The sequence below is a fragment of the Pongo abelii genome, chromosome 1, assembly GCF_028885655.2.
Source record: "Pongo abelii isolate AG06213 chromosome 1, NHGRI_mPonAbe1-v2.0_pri, whole genome shotgun sequence".
In the NCBI taxonomy this organism is placed as follows: Eukaryota; Metazoa; Chordata; class Mammalia; order Primates; family Hominidae; genus Pongo; species Pongo abelii.
In genome coordinates, this window is record NC_071985.2 from 84,263,339 (window position 1) to 84,282,488 (window position 19,150).

Here is a 19,150-nt window from a genome sequence, read left to right on the forward strand (position 1 = left end):
CCTCCTTCCCTGGCCTCTCAAAGTGCTGGGATTATAGGCATAAGCCACCACAACCTGACAAAAGCCAATCATCTATCTTTGGTGGGTGGCCTAGGTTTTTGAAAAACAGGGATGGACATACACATACGTCCATTCATTGCATGTGAGCAACATGCAACTGTTTGTGTTGTTATAATGTAAACTTTCCTCATCTTCCACCCACCTCCCTCAAAAAAGTTTACTTTAAAAGGGTTTGAGCAAGGAAGGGGCTGGTTCACCAGCCTAAGGAAGGCAATGGGGCAGAGGCCAGGTAAACTGGATGGCATCGGGGGAACATAGCGCCAGATTGTCCTAAGAACCAAAGGCTCCCAGAAACCCTGGCCCGGGCTTCTCACTTGACAAGAACTGCAAGTCCACCAACCTGAACCGGTATCTGAGCCCAGGTGAGGCCTGGGGTCTGCCCCACATACACCCCAGGATCATGAGGCTTTGTGACAGCAGGCCCAGTGACATCTACACCACACATGCACAGCATGGCCCTTCCTGAGCCACTTGGGCCTCACAGCCAGGATTCGGTCGCTGCTCTGGGCCAAGCATCACACAGAAGGCGAGAGCCGGATCCTTTTTGTTTGTCTTTATTTACAGCAAAGTACATAATACGTGGTCACTTTGTAACCACTAACAATAAAGGTAGGGTGGTAAAAAGAAAAGGGAGAGGAGCAAGCATCTTAAAAGGGGGGAAAAAAAGCCAAGTCTGTATTTAGCCACTCACCCTGCTCCTGAGGCAGGACTGGGTAGGCACTCCCTGCCTCTAAGACCACAGCCAAGCTGACCTGGAATGCCAGTCCCCGGTATGAGGAGGGCAGCAGAACGTCCAGAGACAAAAGATTAAAAGGGGACTGAGCTCTGGATGCATCCACTTATGCCTTTGCCAGACAGTTCCCTTCCTTGTTTTGTTTGAATGCTTCCCCCACCCCGCCCTGAGCAAAGTGTAAAGGGCAACGGTGGTACAGGAGTACAGGCGGTCCCTTCCAGCAGCAGTCCTGAACCGCATAACCCACCTACCTAGCTGCTCCTCAGCCTGCCCAGTTCTTGGCCCTGGAATCTTTAACAGGCACATAGGAGATTCCAGGGCAGAGGAGAGTATTTCCCTGCAAGAGGCTACTTCCTTCCAACAGCCGTGGGGGCCAGTGCAGGTCAAGGTTGCTAAATCAAGGAAAGTGCACGAGGGCAGCAAGAGAGGTCAAATACAAACCAACCAGGCTTCCGGCCCTCCTGCTGCCCGACTGCTCCGAGGTGTACACAAGCCTCCAGCCTGACCCAGCGGCCTAATGAAACTCTGGCAACCCACCCTGGGCGTGGCCACAAGTATCCAGCTCCAAGCCCAAGTGAGGCGGGGAGTCAACTTCCCCATGATTGCCAAGTGGCCAAGACCAGAAGCAGGGACGATTAGCCTAGTTCTGTGGAAAGGTGAACTGGAGACCCTGTCTCTGCCCTCCTCCCCTGGCCTGTCCCACAGACATCCCGTTGTTTAACCCACTGCCTTTGCAAGGACCTGCTCTGTCCACTCCAAATCAAAGGACACTTGCATCCTTCTTACATAGACTCCCATCTCTCTGCTCACAGTGGTCCCAGGGTGCCTGAGAATAAGAAACTTGGGTCAGTAGAAGGCTCATTAGTGTGAAGGAGTGTGAGGCCAGGCCTTCCTGTGACATAATGCTTCTATGCTTGTTTCCTAAACACTTGGTCCACACACAGTACCTGGGCAGGAAGAGAAAACCAAGCACCACTGGATGGCTCTGGAGCCAGGGGACTTCCATGCACATACAACCAACATCACCCCACTCTGCTCATCTGTGCCTCCACCCTGAACAGCAAAGAGTTCCTAGATGGCAAATGTCATGGTTTCTGGTCTAATAATTCTACTCCTGACTCTCCATGGAATCAGAGACCCAGAGGCTCTTAAAAAACTAAGACGATTGTTTGTTCCACAGAAAGCTCAAGTTCAGATACAGAGTTGGCTACATGCTGGGCTGCCACAGAGGGGTAGAGCCTTCCATCCCCTCCTTGTTCCAGACACAGTGTGTCACAGACGCCAGCAGACACTGTTCAGTGTCCCCAGCCAAGCCACCAAGAATTGGTGATCATTTGACAAGGGGCAGGGCAGCCCTTATAGCTGTTTCCAAGCTACGAGTGGGCTACTCAGAGATATTGGAGGCTTGGTCCCAACACCACAGGTAGATGAGGAAGCAGCTAGGTAAAGGCTCAGAGATGAGACGAGTCCATCTTCCAAGGCAGTGGGATAAACAGCCAAGGCACTAAATGGTTTGGCACCTGGGAGCTTCAAGTAAAGTTGAGCATGCTGCCCACTGAAAAGCCAAGGCTCTCCTAGACAGGGGTGGGCTTCACCTGAGCACGGCCCAGTGCCATCAAGGCCAGGGGCCCTGTGTCCTCAGGATGCTAATCCAGGCCTGCATTCCCTGCTTCATCTCAGAACTGATCAAGGCATGACTACAAGGATAATAATGATTGATCCTGAACTGATCCCGGTGAGCACCGGCTTTCAAAGGAGGCATCCTGGGAGCCTTCCCTTGCTCCGAGTAGGCGGCTGCTGTGACTGGGAGCTCCCTTCAGAGTCTGCATGGTCTCCTGAAAGTTTCCAGGTGGCAAGCTCTGTTGGGGACCAGGTTTGACTTTTTAAGATAGTAAAACAGATTTAGAGTCAAACTGAGCCCAGAAAAGGGGAATCAGACTGGATGGTGCTGAGTCTGAGGGGAAAATCTGGTGTGACCAGGTAATAACGGAGACCAATTTACCTGAATGGCTCGAACAGGCTCTGAGAGCAATGGAAAGAAAAGGTTCTCCAAAATGTTTCTGGCAAAGGCAGCCACAGTGGGATAGCTAAGGGCACAGTCCACCAAGCACTAGGGTGGTCAACAATGAAATGAAAATCTCTGGCTCTTCCGCAGTCAGAAACTGAGGCTCAGGACTCTATTAATCAGACTTCCTTCAGGCTCACTTGGGCTCCCCTCTACCCAGAATGTCAGGAATCTGTACTTCCAGAGAAAACACTGCCACCAAGCAGCGGCTCTCAGGAAAGCTAGAACTCTCCACCCCAAATATTTCAACCTCAGACTCCAACTTAGGTACCTATGATTTAAATACTCTCCTTTTAAATACTTTTTAAAAACTGCTTTTCCGAGCCCCTTTTATGCTCTGCAGTTGCCATATCCACTAGGTGGTATTGCAAATAAGTAAATCATCCTGGCCATGATGCTGCTAGTGAGAATCCCTGACCAAAGTTACTCTCCTCACCTCACTGCAAACCTCCAGGAAACGGAAACTACTACCCCTCCACAGACAGAGCTTCCCTGCCACTCCATGAGGCGCTGCTGCCGGCGTCAGTTACTGAAGCCCTCACCCACACCCAGCCTGCAATGGTCCACTCTATATTCCACAATACAGGAAAAAGCCCCAAGGAGTCAGATCAGTTACATCCCTGGGAAGCAGAAAGAACCAGTGATTCTTCAGATATGACAGCAGGCAAAGTTCTGCCCTCTCCTTCCCATCTTCTGTCAGGAAGTGATCCCATAAAATCTCTTCCAGGGAAGGAAAGAGGCAGCTCTGGCTTCTTGGAGAGACGGAGAAGCTGGAGGGTGAGGAAGGAGTCACCAAGCTATCCAAGCAGCCAGAGGCAAGAGGGTGGGAGCAGGGCAGGAAGAAAATGCAGAAGACTTGTTCTCCTCAGTGGGCCTCTTCCCTGAGTTTGATTTTTGAGTTGAGATTTTACCTAATTTCAACTCAAAAAAAAAAAAAAAGAAAAGAAAAAAAAAAAGACAAGAGTATCTCTCATTGACATATCACTAAGCTCCAGCTCCAAGAGCAGCACGTGACAGAGGAGGCAATCAAGGTTTTCCAACCCCATTCCCATCAAGTTCCACGGGGCACTCAAAAGCAGTGGGACCTTAGCCACCCTCCCTGTCTCTCACAGATGCCCGAGCCTCCCCACCCTGGGACACAACAGGCAATTTCCCCTTGGTGAAATTCCAGCTCCAGTCCTAAAACACTCAAGTACAGACCCTCCTGCAAAATACTTATGGCAAACAGCTTTACAGTATTTGTACATTTACACAAAAATAGATCCTTTTTTATATATATATGTATTTATAACTGGTTACACGTTGGATTCATAATTAGGCATCACCAGTAGTAGTTGGCACAGTTTTGTTATTTAAGCTCAGGGTCAAGTTCTGTTTCATTTTGTCGTTCCAAAGTACAAAAAGAAAAAAAAATCAAAGGCATTTCATCTCCATGGTGTTTTCTTAAATACAGTAATGTCATAGGAAACAGTATGTACAGATGAGCAGTGCCTCCTGACCCCTCCTCTGTCTCTTGGAGATAGGGGCTGGGGTCCGATGGAGACGGGTCAATGCGGCCTGCTGCTGGACTCCGATGCCTGCCTCTTGCGTGAAGGGGTGTAGCCGTTGAGACAGCCATTGGTCTGCCGTTTGGAGGGCCCTCCATTCAGGATGTCCTGGATGTGCTGCACGATGAGGTTGATGGCCACTGTGGGGCAGAGACCAGCAGAGCGTTACGGGTGCAGGCACGGGTGCAGGCATGGGTGCAGGCATGGGTGCAGGGGTGAGTGTGGGAGTCTGTCTGGGGGAAGGGCATGCAGGAACCACAGTAGAAAGACTTCCAGGGAAGTGGCTCTGCCACTTGCAGGCAAGTCATCCAACTTCCCAGTGGCTCTGCCTGAGCTAATATGATCCTCCTCCTTCACAGGAGGGCTCTAAGGAGTAAGATAGACAATGCCTACCACAGAGTAAGCCCTTAATGAATGGGCTTCTTATCAGGAGATGATCAGTCACCACTGGATGAAGCACTCGGGCCAAAGTCTGCAGACATGGTAACCAGCCATGGTTCTGACACATCAATTAGCTATGAGACCTTTCCACCAGGGAACCTTCCAGTTTTCCATCCTAAGACAGAGCATCCCTATGGAAGGCCCTCTTTCCCTCCAAAAAATATAATGCAGAGAGCTATCTTTTATTAGCATTAGAAATAAATTATACACCTCAACCAAGAGGTCAATTTAACATCACCAAAAATGGAATACACATCAAATGCTTTCTGATGTGATACACAAAGAGGACCACGCCACATCTCTCCTGGGATAATTCCTTCAGACTGTATAAGCTCACGAAACCAATCATAAGAAAACAAAAGACAAACCCAAATTGAGGACCATTCTACCAAACAATGGGCCTGTACGCTTCAAAAATGTCTTAAAAAACAAAAGATAGGGAACATCTCCAGGTTAAAAGAGGTCATATCAATGGTAAGTGTCTTTAATTTAATGACTGCATTGTGGTGATTAATAAGAATGCCTTTGTTCTTAAAAAATACAGGGTTAAATATTTATTGCTATAACTTATTCCCAAACAGCTCAACAAATAATCTTTTTAAATGGAGGGAAAATTAAATAAATTCTAAAGAGAATGAAGAAACCAGGTCCTATCTTACAGATCAACTCTGCCACACTATGCCTAGTCCAGAGACATTCATACTTCCTAGACAGGCCAAAAAAATAAATAAAACAATGAGGCCAGGTGCTATGGCTCATGCCTGTAATCTAACACTTCGGGAGGCTGAGATGGAAGGGTCGCTTGAGGTAGGAGTTTTAGACCAGCTTAGGCAACGTAATGAAACCATCTCTACAAAAACACTTTTTTTAAATTAGTGAAGCATGGTGGTGCATGCCTGTAGTCCCAGCTACCGGGAGGCTGGGCCCAGGAATTGGAGGCTGCAAATGAGCTGTGACTGTGCTACTGCACTTCAGTCTTGGTGACAGAGCAAGACCTTGTCTCCAAAGTAAAATAAAATAAAATGAAAAATAAGTACAATAACGGTATCAACGAGCTCCTTTTAGAAAGGGCTACCGTGATGGCAGGTCATTCTAAATTAGATCAAGGAGGGAATCTGCTTTTGCTAAAAGGTGGCCTCAGAAGCAAAGTACCCAAGTGTCATCATTGGGAAGTGATAGTAAAAGGTAATCTACAGCCCTCTATTCTGCCAGAGAAGCACAAGTGCATGTCTGTCCCCATAACACATGGGTGCCTACACCCAGGGACCTGTTCCCGAGGCCAGACGTGTAGGTAGAAAGGTTCTGCTGGCTCACAATCACAGACAAGCAGGGCAGCCATGTATGCAGAGCCCTGTAGGGTCACCACATCCTGCCCCAAATTATGACTGACAAAGGGCAGACATTATACTCCAGGATGACACTCTGCAGGGACTCACCTAGATTATCTGCACCTCTAGGGATGATCACATCAGCATACTTCTTTGTCTGTGGAGAAAGACAGTTAAAATGCATTAACACAGTTAAGAGACAACTGGCCCGAGACCTTCTCCAAAGGAATATGGGGAAAGGGCAGCATTCATACTAGCAAGCCCAGAGGAGCACCTTTTAAGGCTTCAAATATAATATTGTTTACAACTTCACAGTGAATGCATCTATTAATAGAAATTTGGGGAAACCTAAGGAAGTGCCTTGTTTAGCTGAAATGTGAATGAAAGAAGATAAGCAGGGAATGAGGAAAATGAGAAAGGATTGAAGACTTTCATGTATCAGTGAGGGAAAATGGTCCAGACTGAGTGGTTAATCCAAAACCAATTCATAATTCAATTTATAACTATCTACCATGGATTTTTATCCACTTTATCTACATTACAAGAATTTAGCTTTTATTCAAGTTCTCTCTCACTCTCTCTTTTTTTATTTTTTTAAGACAGTGTCTCACTCTGTCACCCAGGCTGGAGTGCAGTGGCATCATCACAGCTCACTGCAGCTTTGACTTCCTGAGTTGGGGAGATCATCCCACCTCAGTCTCCTGAGTAGCTGGGACTACAGGCACCCGCCACTACACCCAGCTAATTTTTGTTATTTTTTATAGAGAGGGGGTATCGCCATGTTGTCCAGGCTAGTCTCAAACTCCTGGGCTCAAGCGATCCACCCACCTGGGCCTCCCAAAGTCCCAGGATTACAGGCGTGAGCCACCACACCCAACCGAGTTCTCATTTCTAACGCTTAACACTGTTTCAGCTTATGATCTACGCAGAGAACATGGTCTTTGAAGCCAAACACTTAATTGCCTCTATTCCACTAGGACAATATGAACTAGAAAAACCCAAACTTTCCAGGGGACTGGTTCACCTCGGACTTTTATGCATAGTCTGAAACATGACACTGTTCACTCCTAGCGCAGGGTAAAACCAGAAAAACTGTTCTTCATTGATGACTAGTTCATAGGTTCTGTTATTACCCAATTTTGAAAAAAAGAAAGTCAGGCCACAAAGAGGCATATTTCTTTTTTCTTTTTCTTTTTTGTTGGTCCTAATTTACTGAGATTTTGTAGACCATTCTACAAGTAACTGCATCCTGGCATATAAACTAAGTCTAGCATAAGAACACATAAACCACACCTCAAGCGTGTGGGCATCTTACTCTGTGCAGCTTCTGCCCTAGGATTGCTGAAAGGCAACGGTGTCAGCCCCAAACCCAACTTGAACTGAGCAGACATTTATCAGGTCCAAGTTCCTGGCTTACAGGGGAATGAGCTGATCTTCCCTGAGCAAATGTGGCTGGACAGTGGGAGCAAGCAGAAATAACCCAGAAAATGTCTGCAGAATTTTTAGCTTTGTTACAACTAAGTTAAACAGCAGAAAACTGACAGCTAACTATAACTGATATCCAATAATAAATTCATTTTGTGTTCTTATTAAGTCAAAAATAACAGGAGAGGTCCTCAGATAGATAAATGGGTGGAAATAAGTTCACAGCTCCTCAGCCCCCTCTGGTCTCTTCCCAGAAACCTACTCTTATAGTCTCCAGGGCAATGGATAGGGCATCAATGTTACTCAGTTGGCTCAAAAAGTCCACCTGTCCCGCATCTAAAACCAAAGTCAAGTATGGGTTGCTGTAAAAGCTACTAACATCCTTAAAGAAACAAAGACAGTTTGAGATATTTTCCCAGAAGAAAAAGAATGAAGTTTATTATTAGAATAAATAGGGAAATTCCAATACCCAGCCTTACTCTAAATCTTCAATGTCTTCAGAGATTCCAGCCTTCCCAGTATATCTCAACCAAGACCAGGTTAAGTCCCAACCTCTTCCTTCCCTTCCGCCCAGTCTCAGAGCTTAACTATAAATAATTAAGGAGCCAGACCATGGTTTGGCCAAGCTGGAGAAGACTCAGTGACTCAGTAGGATTCTCCTGAGTTAAATACTTCTCATTCTGCAGCCCCAGCACACCACACCTCTTGTCTCTGGTAGCCTTCCCTCAACATGCCCCTTCCTGTCTTTCCTGGGCTGAGGGCCAACTCTCTGTGTTCTTCCTTCTCTGAAAGCCACCTCACTAGAGAATTCCTAGCTGCCACAGGAAGGACTGGTGAGTCTGCAAGGGTGAAGGGAAGGAAGCTTATTCCAGTAAGGCATGACAATCTCCAAATGGGAGCTAAAGACAAGCTCAAAGCAGGGCTCACTGATGATGGCAGGAGAGGCTCAGAGGGGAACATCTTGGGGCACAGCACCCAGTGCATCCATACTTCACCCACTGCAGACCCTTCAGAGATCCAAATGGCTGAGGACTCTCCTTGGATATGATACACCCTCAGTAAAGGGTCTCACACCATGATCCCACCAAGCAAGAAGCCTAGAACTAGCTGGGAATTAAATGACCTGCCTAAGGACTGGCAGGACCCTACAGGGCTACCCAAAGAAAGAACAGCAGGACAGGGCTCCTGGAGAACACAGGGGACACAAGGACCAAGGGCTGCCCTCTCTTAGGACTTCAGGACAGAGGATCACTCAGAGAGAGGAATGAGATTCAGGCAGGGGAGCTCCACCAACTTGCATACCTTCGTTTATATCATCAAATTTTAAATTCTACATTCAACAAAAACAAACCAAGAACACAACTCACCGGCAAGCAGAATTCCTCAAAGGCAGGCTTGACGAACGTAATGTACTGAGATAAAATCTGCTCAAGATCCCTGCCTCTCTCGCTGATGTCCCTTAATACTGTAAGAGAAGGGAAAATAAGAATCAAAAAACGGTGTAACGGCCAGCACACACCCACCCTTCATGGGGTGGACCTAGCTCCCACAGGTTCCACAGTTACTCTAGATGATTCTCAAGCTGGAATCCTGAGAGGCTTGACCAAGAGCAGATCAGCAGCAGCTTCGGAAAAGACAAGTTACATTCTGACATCTTACAATGGTCAAACGTGGCGATGATACAATGCTCTTTGAAACAAAAGGCTGTCCATGGAGGCCAACAGCCTTCTTGTTTCAAGAAACATTTGCTCCAAACAAAATTTCAGTGTGAATTTTTTTAAAAAGCAGGGCAGCCCTGGAGAGTTCACTGTTAACAAGAAGCAATCTGGGCCCTGAGAGGGCTGGGCTACACGCTGCCTCCTTGCATGCACTTACCTGTGTTCAGAAGTCCAGTGACCCACTGCTCAGGCATCAGCTCACTGCTCCCAGCTCCCACCCATGCCCCCTCTGCAGCATGGAGCCCAGGCCAGGCCGAGGACCCAGCCATGGTTAACCATTTCTACCTACCTCATGCACAGAGGTTTGCCAAAAAAAAAAAAAAAAAAAAAAAAAAATCACTCAGTGAAAGATAAGAAAACCATGGTCTAGAGAATGGTGGGCTGGGGCTGAGCTGAAGCCCAAATTGACAACAAACTCACCATCTTGTCTTCTACCTTCTTCCCCTGGTCAGTTTTATCCAGGGGCTTTTACCATTCTTTTTTTTTTTTTTCTTTAAAAATTTTTTTTTTCTTTTAAGACAAGGTATCTTACTCTGTCACACAGGCTATAGTGCAGTAGCGCAGTCATAGCTCACTACAGCCTCAACCTCCTGGGCTCAAGCAAGTGATCCTCCCACCTCAACTTCCCAAGTAGCTGGGACTACAGGCACACACCACCTCAATGGACTAATTTTTTGTTTGTTTTTGAGACAGTCTCGTCACTCTGTCACCCAGGCTGGAGTGCAGTGGCGCGATCTCAGCTCACTGCAACCTCTGCCTCTGGGGTTCAAGCGATTCTCCTGCCTCAGCCTCCCAAGTAGCTGGGACTACAGGCACCTGCCACCACGCCTGGCTAATTTTTTGTATTTTTAGCAGAGATGGGGTTTCACCGTGTTAGCCAGGATGGTCTCGATCTCCTGACCTCATGATCCACCCGCCTCAGCCTCCCAAAGTGCTGGGAATTACAGGTGTGAGCTTTTTTTTTTTTTTTTTTTTTTTTTTTGGTAGACACAGGGTCTTGCTTTGTTGCCCAGCCTAGTCTTGGATTCTTGGGCTCAAGTGATCCTTCTGCCTCGGCCTCCCAAAGTGCTGGAATTATAGGCAGCCTATACACTCTTTATTAAATAGAGTCTTCTGTCAATAAATAGAAAGAAGACTGATCACCCTGGTTCTGCCGCTGTACATGAGCCTTAGTTTCCCCATGAGTAGGGAGTTTGGAAGGAGATTCTCTTACTTAAAACTGCCTCTCTTTGCAGATGTCATTTTAAATGTTATCTTAATCTAACCTTATCATCTGAGCTGCTAAATCTTTCACCCCAAAAAGTTACCACATCCATCTACAATCATTTGCAGTGGCTCTTCAGCTCCTTCCCAACCGTTTCTCAGTGAATAGACTCAAATGTTGGGTGAAACTCACTGTAAAAGAACATGGGGTATATCTGTGACGGAACTTCTGAAAGCCATTTGTCTAAATAATTCTGTCTTTATACACACATGCACAGGTGCATGCACAGAGAGGACAGGGAACGGGGAGGCTGTCACGGCTATGATCCAGGCTGACAGGAAATCTATAAGATGAGAAGGCTAGAAAACTGTCAGGAAATCCACATTTCCAGAAAGCCGGGCACTAATGATGCTGCCATTCGACTTTTGTAACAGCTCCTCAATTTATGAAGTGTTTTCTCCATGGGAGACCTGGTAATAAAACAGTTGGTTGGTCGCTAATGTGTCAGGACTTGCCTACCCAGCCCAGCAGCAGCCTTCTCCAGCTAGGAAATGGTTTTCCCCATCCCTGCAACGCTGGACCTGGGCTCCCGCTGCCGACCTGCTGCTCTGGCAGATCTGCTGGGAGACTCACCAAGAAGAAGCCCTGAAGAGCTGCCACGTGGCTCACCCCCCAGAAGTCCCCAGAGCTCCAACACACGTGGCTAACCAGAGTAGCACCGCCAAAACACACAGCCAGCGCGGCCTCCAATTCTTCACACGTCTCCAGATAAAGCCCAAAGAAAAAAGGAAACCAGATCAAAAGGGTATCAGAGCTAGGGAAAAAACAAACACACCCGTGCTTGGGCAGCTTTTACTTAAAGCCCTACAAAAGCCTGATGCTGGATTGTTTAGCAACACATGCTTTTCATACAATTGCTGAAGGCTTTAGCACTGGAGGAAGCTTTGTCCTTCTCCCAGCACACGCACACACACACGTGCACACACACAAACACACATGCACACACACACACGCACACACAGTGCACGTCCACACCCTGTCACGTAGTCCTCCTACTGCCCTCAGCCTGGGCCTTCAGCCCCCTTCCTTCTGTAGACCTCGTGGCTTCAGCTGTTTTGTCACTGGAGAGAGGAAACTGGTCGTGCAGAAAGTAGAAGGAGGAGGTAAATCACAGTGAAGCTGCTCTGTAGCCCAAAAGCTGCTTCTTGTTCTACCTCTATGGGCTCTGGGGGGAAAACTGCCCTGGACCTGAATCCTGTCCCCAATAACTCTTACCTCTGTGACCTTGGACAAGTGACTTTAACCTCTTTGAATCTTAAGTTCCTTAACTATAAAACAGGGACAATAATGGTACCTTCCTCATAAAGTTACTATTCAGGAATACAGAGATGTGCATAAAATTCTTCAGCACCGTAGCTGGCGCCTTAGCACATGTTCAATAAGCATGTGTTCTATGATGATTACGACCACAACAGAACTTGAGGACGCGTTGGGAGGGCAGTGCCTCCCCGACAGAGCAGCTCAACACCGTGGGAGCGCGGGAACCTCGAATTCAGGTAAGCAGGTCAGACCCAGCTGAGCGGGGGCAGCAAAGGGAAAAAGGAGTCCTGCAGGGCAGCTGGAAAGGCGGGGTGCCACGTGGGAAGGGAGAGCAGGACACAAGCACGTGGGACAACATACGTGAGGAGGGAAAAAAAGCAAGGAAGACAGGGAAGAGTCTCACTACGGCTTCCATGCTGGAAAAGCAAATGGGGAATGGGTCAGAATGTTGCCCAGACACTGGGAACACGCAACATCAAAAGGCCTTGCCCACCTCTGCTCCCCAAGAACCTCCGATAGAACTATCACCTCAGGCAGACTGGGCCTCCCTGAGCCAAGGACAACAGAAGGCCAGCCAGTTCCCTGCACTGAAAGGCCCTGCTCCTCAGGCAGAGTCAGGAAACAGGGCCACGCCAAGGACTGAGTCAAAACAAGGTCTTGGCACAACCTGGAAACCCCAGGGGCTCAAAACCAGCCCCTCCATCACTGCTCTGTCCCCAGCACATTTGCTGGGCCAGGACAGGCCCTTTCAGAGGACAGGGTACAGGGCAGGAAGCTACAAGTCTGCCCACATTCCCTGCTGGGCTTCCACGTCAGCCTTTCCAAACCCAGACTTGCTCTTTCTGGTTAGCCAAAAGCCAAGAAAGAAACTTAGAGGGACCCAAAATAAAGATAATTCCTCAATGGTGAAGTCAATCACTTTAAAAATCTGATGAGGAAATGTGCTACTCTATAGTAAAAGAACAGGCTGAATCCCCCAAGGCCCAGTGCAGCCCTAATTCTATGAGAACCAGAGAATGATGGATGAGGAAGATGAGGGGTCAACCATCCTGAATCTCCCTGCCCTGCTTCCTCCCTGTCCCTGTATTCAGGGCTGGGTGGCGGTAAAGAGCACAGAGGGAATATGAAGGCAAACGAGGCTAGAAACCAATCCTTAGAAGGTCAAGGGTTTCCATCAGGAAGAAGGTAGCTTCCAGGGCTGCTTCACTCAAACACAGATCTCTCCCACATGAGGGTCAACTCAGAATCTGGAGGTCACATGCCCAGAAGGGTGTGACAGATGGGTAAAATCATGGAGCTAACTCAAGTCTCCAGGAATGTTCAAGCTCACTCAACAGCTGCTTCTGACTAACCAGCCTCCCTACCCCAGCACCCCCGCACTCCACAAAGCACATGCCAAGCATGTTTTTTGTCCTACGTGGAGAGAGAATGAATTTGTAGAAATAGCATGCAGAAAAGTCCCATGAGTCCATCAGGAAAGTGACTCGGCAGTAGGTGACATGTGAAGTCAGCAGATCTGAAATGAGAAAGCAGAGCCCTGCCCAGGCAGCCTGTTCAGAGAAGGCGGAGAGGCAGAGCTGGCCCTGAGAAACCCCCAGAGGGCCAGCACTATTGTAGGAATTGCTGCTATTTCACACAAGAATCCCGTGCAAGAAAGGAAGGGAAAATGTTCTGTTGAACCCACATCGCGATGATCTGTTTGAATTAGACACTAGGATGCACTTTATTTCCAGCGTCCTGCTGCTGCTCAAAACTTGGTTCTAATCTCCTGTGCTGGTTCTTGCACTCCCTGCTGCGAGGCCTCCCTCGGCAGCACTGCATCCCTGAGACTGAGTACCACTGCTGGACTAGTGATGGCATCAGTCCGGGCATCACTAGCTCCTGAAGATGTGACCGGAGAGATCCCCTTGGAGGACCTAACTAGTCTTGTCAGAAAATTCAGAAAACGAACAGCACTGACCCCTTCGGCAGAAGCAGATTTCTGATTTGCCACATAGATATGTATTGACTAATGCACCACCAGGCATTTTACCTGCATTACCTCTCATCTTCACAACTATCGCAGGAGTACCAATCATAAGACCACATTCTAACAGGAAAATGAGATACAAAAAAGTTAAAACACAATTTGCCCAAGGTCACACATCTAGTAAGTCGTAAAACCAGGATCTCAGCCCAGCTCACCAGACTCCAAAATTTATCTGTCCCTGTGTATCATGCTGCCTCTCTAATTTGACAAGCTGACACGGACACTGAGCAGATCAACTAAAGCAGGGCCAGAGTTTGTGGATTAAGGTGACAAGCCAGGCCCTGGGGCAGGGTTGTCAGGCTCAGGGTTCAAATATCTATCCAAAGTGACCATGCAACTCTTACCCAGCCAGAGTCGTGACACTAAGAGCAGGCCTGTCTCCCCTGTATTATCCATAAAGAAACCCAAGCCGGAGTGTCACAAGAGAGCCTAGTCACAAAGCTAGCTGGGAAGGGCTCTGCTAGAACTAAAAGTCTCTCATTCCATTCTTTATTCCGTCACACAAAACTAACCGTCCCCCATCCCACCTGGGAGCAAGATGTAGCTCCCACTGACTTAATAGCATGTTTATCTATTACTACTTTAGAAGGGCAAGGCTCAGGACTTGTTTCTGTAGGTTCTACTGGTCTCATGAATAGTTCTTACAATTACAGTGCTAAATGGGATAAACTACAGATCTGTTTCATGAACCGAAAAGAGAAAATTACCCAGACTTTGAAGTCAGAGGGCTCTGGGATAGAGCTTATAAAATCTGAAACTGTCAATAGTGTTTCCTGTGACTAGGAGCTAACCTCATCATTTCCTGTGTCTCCCTGCCTCTTTCACACAACGGAGACTCAAACCTTCTCACCTTTCATTCCTCTATTCAGTTGCCTCCACCCACTGTCCTTGCTGGGTCCTGGTCGACTCTAACTCTGCTAATACTCTTCTCATCTCAACTCTGCTCCCTCTCCCACCCACCTAAGGACCACAGCCCTGCCTCTTGTCTAGATCAGCAGAGCGGTCTCCAAAGAGCTGCTCCAGCTACAGGCTTCACTTGCATTTCCTCTGTCAGAACCAGCGTCCAACACAGAACAGTGGCCACTTCACTTGCCTTGCTCAGAACCTCACAGTAGCTCTCCCTTGCCCACCGAGAACCAGACTAGAGATCTCAGTCTCTAAAACCAGACCCCAACCTACTTTCTAGTGTCTCTTCGTACAACCCTCTGTACACTCCAGGTTCCTGCCACTCTCGGAACAAGCCACTGTCTGTACATCTGTGCTGTGCACCTTCATGGGTTGCCTATATCGTCACCCTACCCCACCACATCCAAGTCCCAACCCTTCTTCCTCCATGAAGCCTCCCAATCTCTCCTGGTGGAAGCAAACTCTCTGCTCAATACCCTATAGAGCTCAGTTCACAGGCTGGGCTCCTCTACCAAGGGGCACTGCTGTGCCTTCAGCACACAGGCACAGGGACTTAGCACAGGCAGGTCCACACTCAGTAGGGCCTGCGGAGGGCACAGCTGACTTCCCTCCTGAGCTGACTGGAAAGAGTGGTAATGCCTCCATAAAGCCTGCTGGAAAATAAAGGGCTAGAGAAGCAGGCTAACAGGATGAGCTGCCCAGCGCTTCAGGCACAGGGGATCCTATCCTCAGGGGTCCTACAGTTAGTTCCCCAAATCAAAGCATCTTCATTTTGATGTCTTATAAACAAATTGCAAGGAACTAAGCATTTAATCAAACTTTTCCCAGCAAAACCAGACGTCAATGTCTTATTTAATCTCTGTGACCTCACAAGCCTTTCGTTATCCCAAACAGTAAGTGACTAATCCCTTCTCAAATGTTACCAAGTGTCTGGGCAGCAGGATATCCTGGGGCTGGACTGGCACAGCCGGGCTGGACCATGCGACACACAGCTGCCTCAGGGAAGGCATGGGCTTCAGACTCAGGTGGGTGGGGTCCTGTCACAGGCTCCCAGCTCCCCAGCCCTCAAGGTGGCTGCCAACAGGGCCACCTGAGGCTTTTAGAACGCACCTCTGCGTGAGAGCCGGGTGTCCGCATCTGTATCCACAAAAAGCTTCATCTGGAACAGGTCTCGTACCTCCTGGGAGTAGAAGGCCAGGATCCCTTCAAAGAGCACCACGTCTGCGGGATAGACAGTAACTGTCTCCTCCTTCCTGCAAAGCACAGAGCAGATAATGGGCCAAGCCAGGCAGGGGCTATAGCAAGGGACAGAGAACAAGGGCCAGAACATCTGGCTGGGCTGGGTTCTGGGTTCCTTGCCCCCACAGACTTCAAGCAAGGGCTAAAGACTTGGCTAATATGGTCTTACAGAGTCCTTGGACCACCACCAAAGAGCCAAGGGTGATCACGGCTGGGACAAAGGTCTCCTTTGACCACTTCTGAGCTTTCACCATGAAACAGAAATACACGGCAGACATCCTTCTCCTTGGAATTAAAAAAACCTGCTGTTGAATGAAGAATAAATGCAGACAAAAACAGATGTGATTTCTTTTTTTCTCTGAAGGCGTCTCCAGGAATGCTCTCATGGCTTGGCATTTATGGAACCTAACACTCTGAACTTTAAAAACAGAAACTCACAGTTTTCTCTCAACAACCCCACCCCCTCCCCGCCAGTCCTGAGGCAACTGAAAGGAGGGAGGAAAGGACAGAAGGGGAAGGGAAGGAGGGAAAATAAAGAAAAGTTTTGGGAAAGAGGATACAGACGAGAAAGCATTTGTGAGGAAGTACAGAATTCCGATGTCTGTCTGGTCTGGCTCTACCCCAAACCAATAAAGTGGCCACAGGTCAATCCTGAGCTCCCTAGAGCTGATCTTCCTTATCAATAAAGCAGAAATATGCACGACCTCATCCACCCAACCCACATGTTTGGGAAGCCTAGGGAAGGCACTAATTGTCAACATGACTTTTCTTTCTTTTTTTTGTTTTTGGAGACAGGGTCTCACTTTGTCACCCAGGAGGCTGGAGTGCAGTGGCGCAATCTTGGACTCACTACAACCTCAACTTCCCAGGCTCAGGCGATCCTCCCGCCTCAGCCCTCTAAGTGTCTAGGACTACAGATGCACACCACCACCCCAGGCTAATTTTTGTATTTTTGGTAGAAACGGGGTTTCACCATGTTGCCCAGGCTGGTCTATAACTCCTGGACTCATGCAACCCACCCACCTCAGCCTCCTAAAGTGCTAGGATTACAGGCATGAGCTACCAAGCCCAACCAACATGACTTTTCAAAAAGCAAGAAGGGTGAAACATTGCTAAACGGTTAGGCGATGGGCTTTCACAGATGGCCTTGCTTGTGCTCAGCTTTGCCTTGCTGCAGCTTTCACTGTGTTTTGTCTTTTGATTCTGTCCTATGCCCACCTTACATGTCACCAACTGCCTCTTGCTCAAAATTCACTGAAAATAGAGAAATAATCATCATTGCAAGGTTTTCACTCACCCTGACTAGCACATTGGCAAACCAAATAAAACAAAGTCTCTTAAAACAGTAGTTCCATCTGTGCAAACATAAGGAGGTCAGTATCAACGGCCAGCTCAAGAGGGTGCCGTTGGAACTCCTTCCCATAAACACTCCCTGATGCCTTCTCAGCTTGGACCAACAGGCTTGTGTCTGAGTTTTAAGGCAGGCACTATTGGGGTAGCTAGCAAGTGGCAGAACAGGGCAGGGAAGATGGGAGAAAAGGACTAGGATTAGGAAATGCCCTAGAATTGTGGTGTATCTGAGATGCATAGCAGAACCATCTGGGAAGCTTATAAAAATATCCCTACCTGGATCCTACCCCCAAGGAGCTCTGATTTAATGAGTCTGAAGTGGAGCTAGAACTTCAATACTATTTAGAAGCTCCCAAGATATTTCTAACATGCAGCCAGTCTAGAGGAATGTCAGCTGCCAGAAAATGGTGTGCCCATTGTGCATAAGAAGGCAACCTAGAGAAGTTCAGAAAACAGAACCAATGGGTAAGTGAAATAGCCACTCTCTAGGCAACTGCCCTACACCAAGGAGAGGGTGGGAAGGCTTTGTCCAAAAATAAAGTGAATGTATGTGCGAGAGCCCACTTGAACACACTAACAGAGAACACAATGGCTGCACTAAGTTTACATATCCAGGTTGAGTATCCCTTATATGAAATGCTTAGGTGTTTAGGATTTTTGAATTTTGGATTTTTTTCAGATTTTGGAATATTTGCATTATATTTAGGGCATCCCTAATATGGCAGGGGGAGAGAGGATCTACAATGAGCCTCCCTAATATGAAAATCCAAAATCTGAAATGCTCCAATGAGCATTTCCTTTGAACGTCACATTGGCACTCAAAAAGTTTCAGATTTTGTAGCATTTCACATTTTGGGTTTTTAGATTAGGGATGTTCAATCTGTACTGACACTAGATATTAAGAGTATTCTAGGATGCCTAATTGATAAATACTAAAAAGGAAAAGTGGTTTTCCTTCGGAAGGAGAAAATTAACTGCCTAATTTGTTGTTGGTGCCTTAAGTTAGAATTAATCATTTGCAGTCCACATGCAAGTCTACATGCAGGTCTAAAAACTGTCATAACAGCTCAGAGTTTTTAAAAAACAACAACAAATTTATTGAGCAACTACTAGCCCAGAATGTGCACGGAGTCATACCTGGCATAATATACCACTTAGGAATTTAGAGTCTGGCTGGGAAGTCCCAAAAAGAAACTAGCCAATTAGATCATTTGAGATAACCCAGTCTAACTATCTCATTTGGCTTATGGGGAAAAGGATGATCAGAGAAATGTAATTGCAACAAGTAAGTGTCTTCTTCATTTTAGCCCAACAAATTTTTATTTGTACCAAATGCCCATGGGTGGGATGGAATCAGTTAACCCTGAATGGCTCGATGTCCAATTAAGTGGCCCTTAAGATTTGCAAGGAGGTGGGAAAGGGGTGGATATGGGTCTAGGGTGATCAGTGAAAGTTTCTAGGACATGAGCTTTGAGCCACTAAAGAATAAGGTTTTAAAATATAAGGTATGAGATAAATCAGGAGGAAACGTGAAACATGTCTGCACTGGGAATTCTACCAGGATTTTCTTTTGTTGGCATACCAACTTGATGGAACTCATGATGCACGAGGTCTTCAACTTCCCTCTTCCACTCCTAGACTGCACTGGTCAGGCCCTTGCTCCTGTCAACCACGCTCAGTTCCACTGCCTTCTTTCAGGCCCTTATCAGACTCTCACTGGGGCTGTTCCAAAGGCTTCTTCACAAATGGCATTGCAGATCCTCTCCTCCTGCCACCACAATGACC

At 47.5% G+C, this 19,150-nt stretch overlaps 1 protein-coding gene across 1 annotated transcript in view; it reads right to left on the reverse strand.

Moving 5' to 3' along the window:
- Positions 1 to 598: 598 nt before the first annotated feature.
- The window catches only part of UCK2 (uridine-cytidine kinase 2), an 84,193-nt gene continuing 65,641 nt past the window's right edge, over positions 599 to 19,150 (reverse strand). The window contains exons 4-7 of the mRNA XM_002809845.5: positions 15,887 to 16,029; positions 8,967 to 9,064; positions 6,283 to 6,331; positions 599 to 4,545 (exon numbers count right to left, since the gene is read on the reverse strand). Coding sequence (XP_002809891.2) covers positions 4,406 to 4,545; positions 6,283 to 6,331; positions 8,967 to 9,064; positions 15,887 to 16,029 — 430 coding nt within the window. The 3' untranslated portion in view covers positions 599 to 4,405. The remainder of the gene's footprint in view (positions 4,546 to 6,282; positions 6,332 to 8,966; positions 9,065 to 15,886; positions 16,030 to 19,150) is intronic.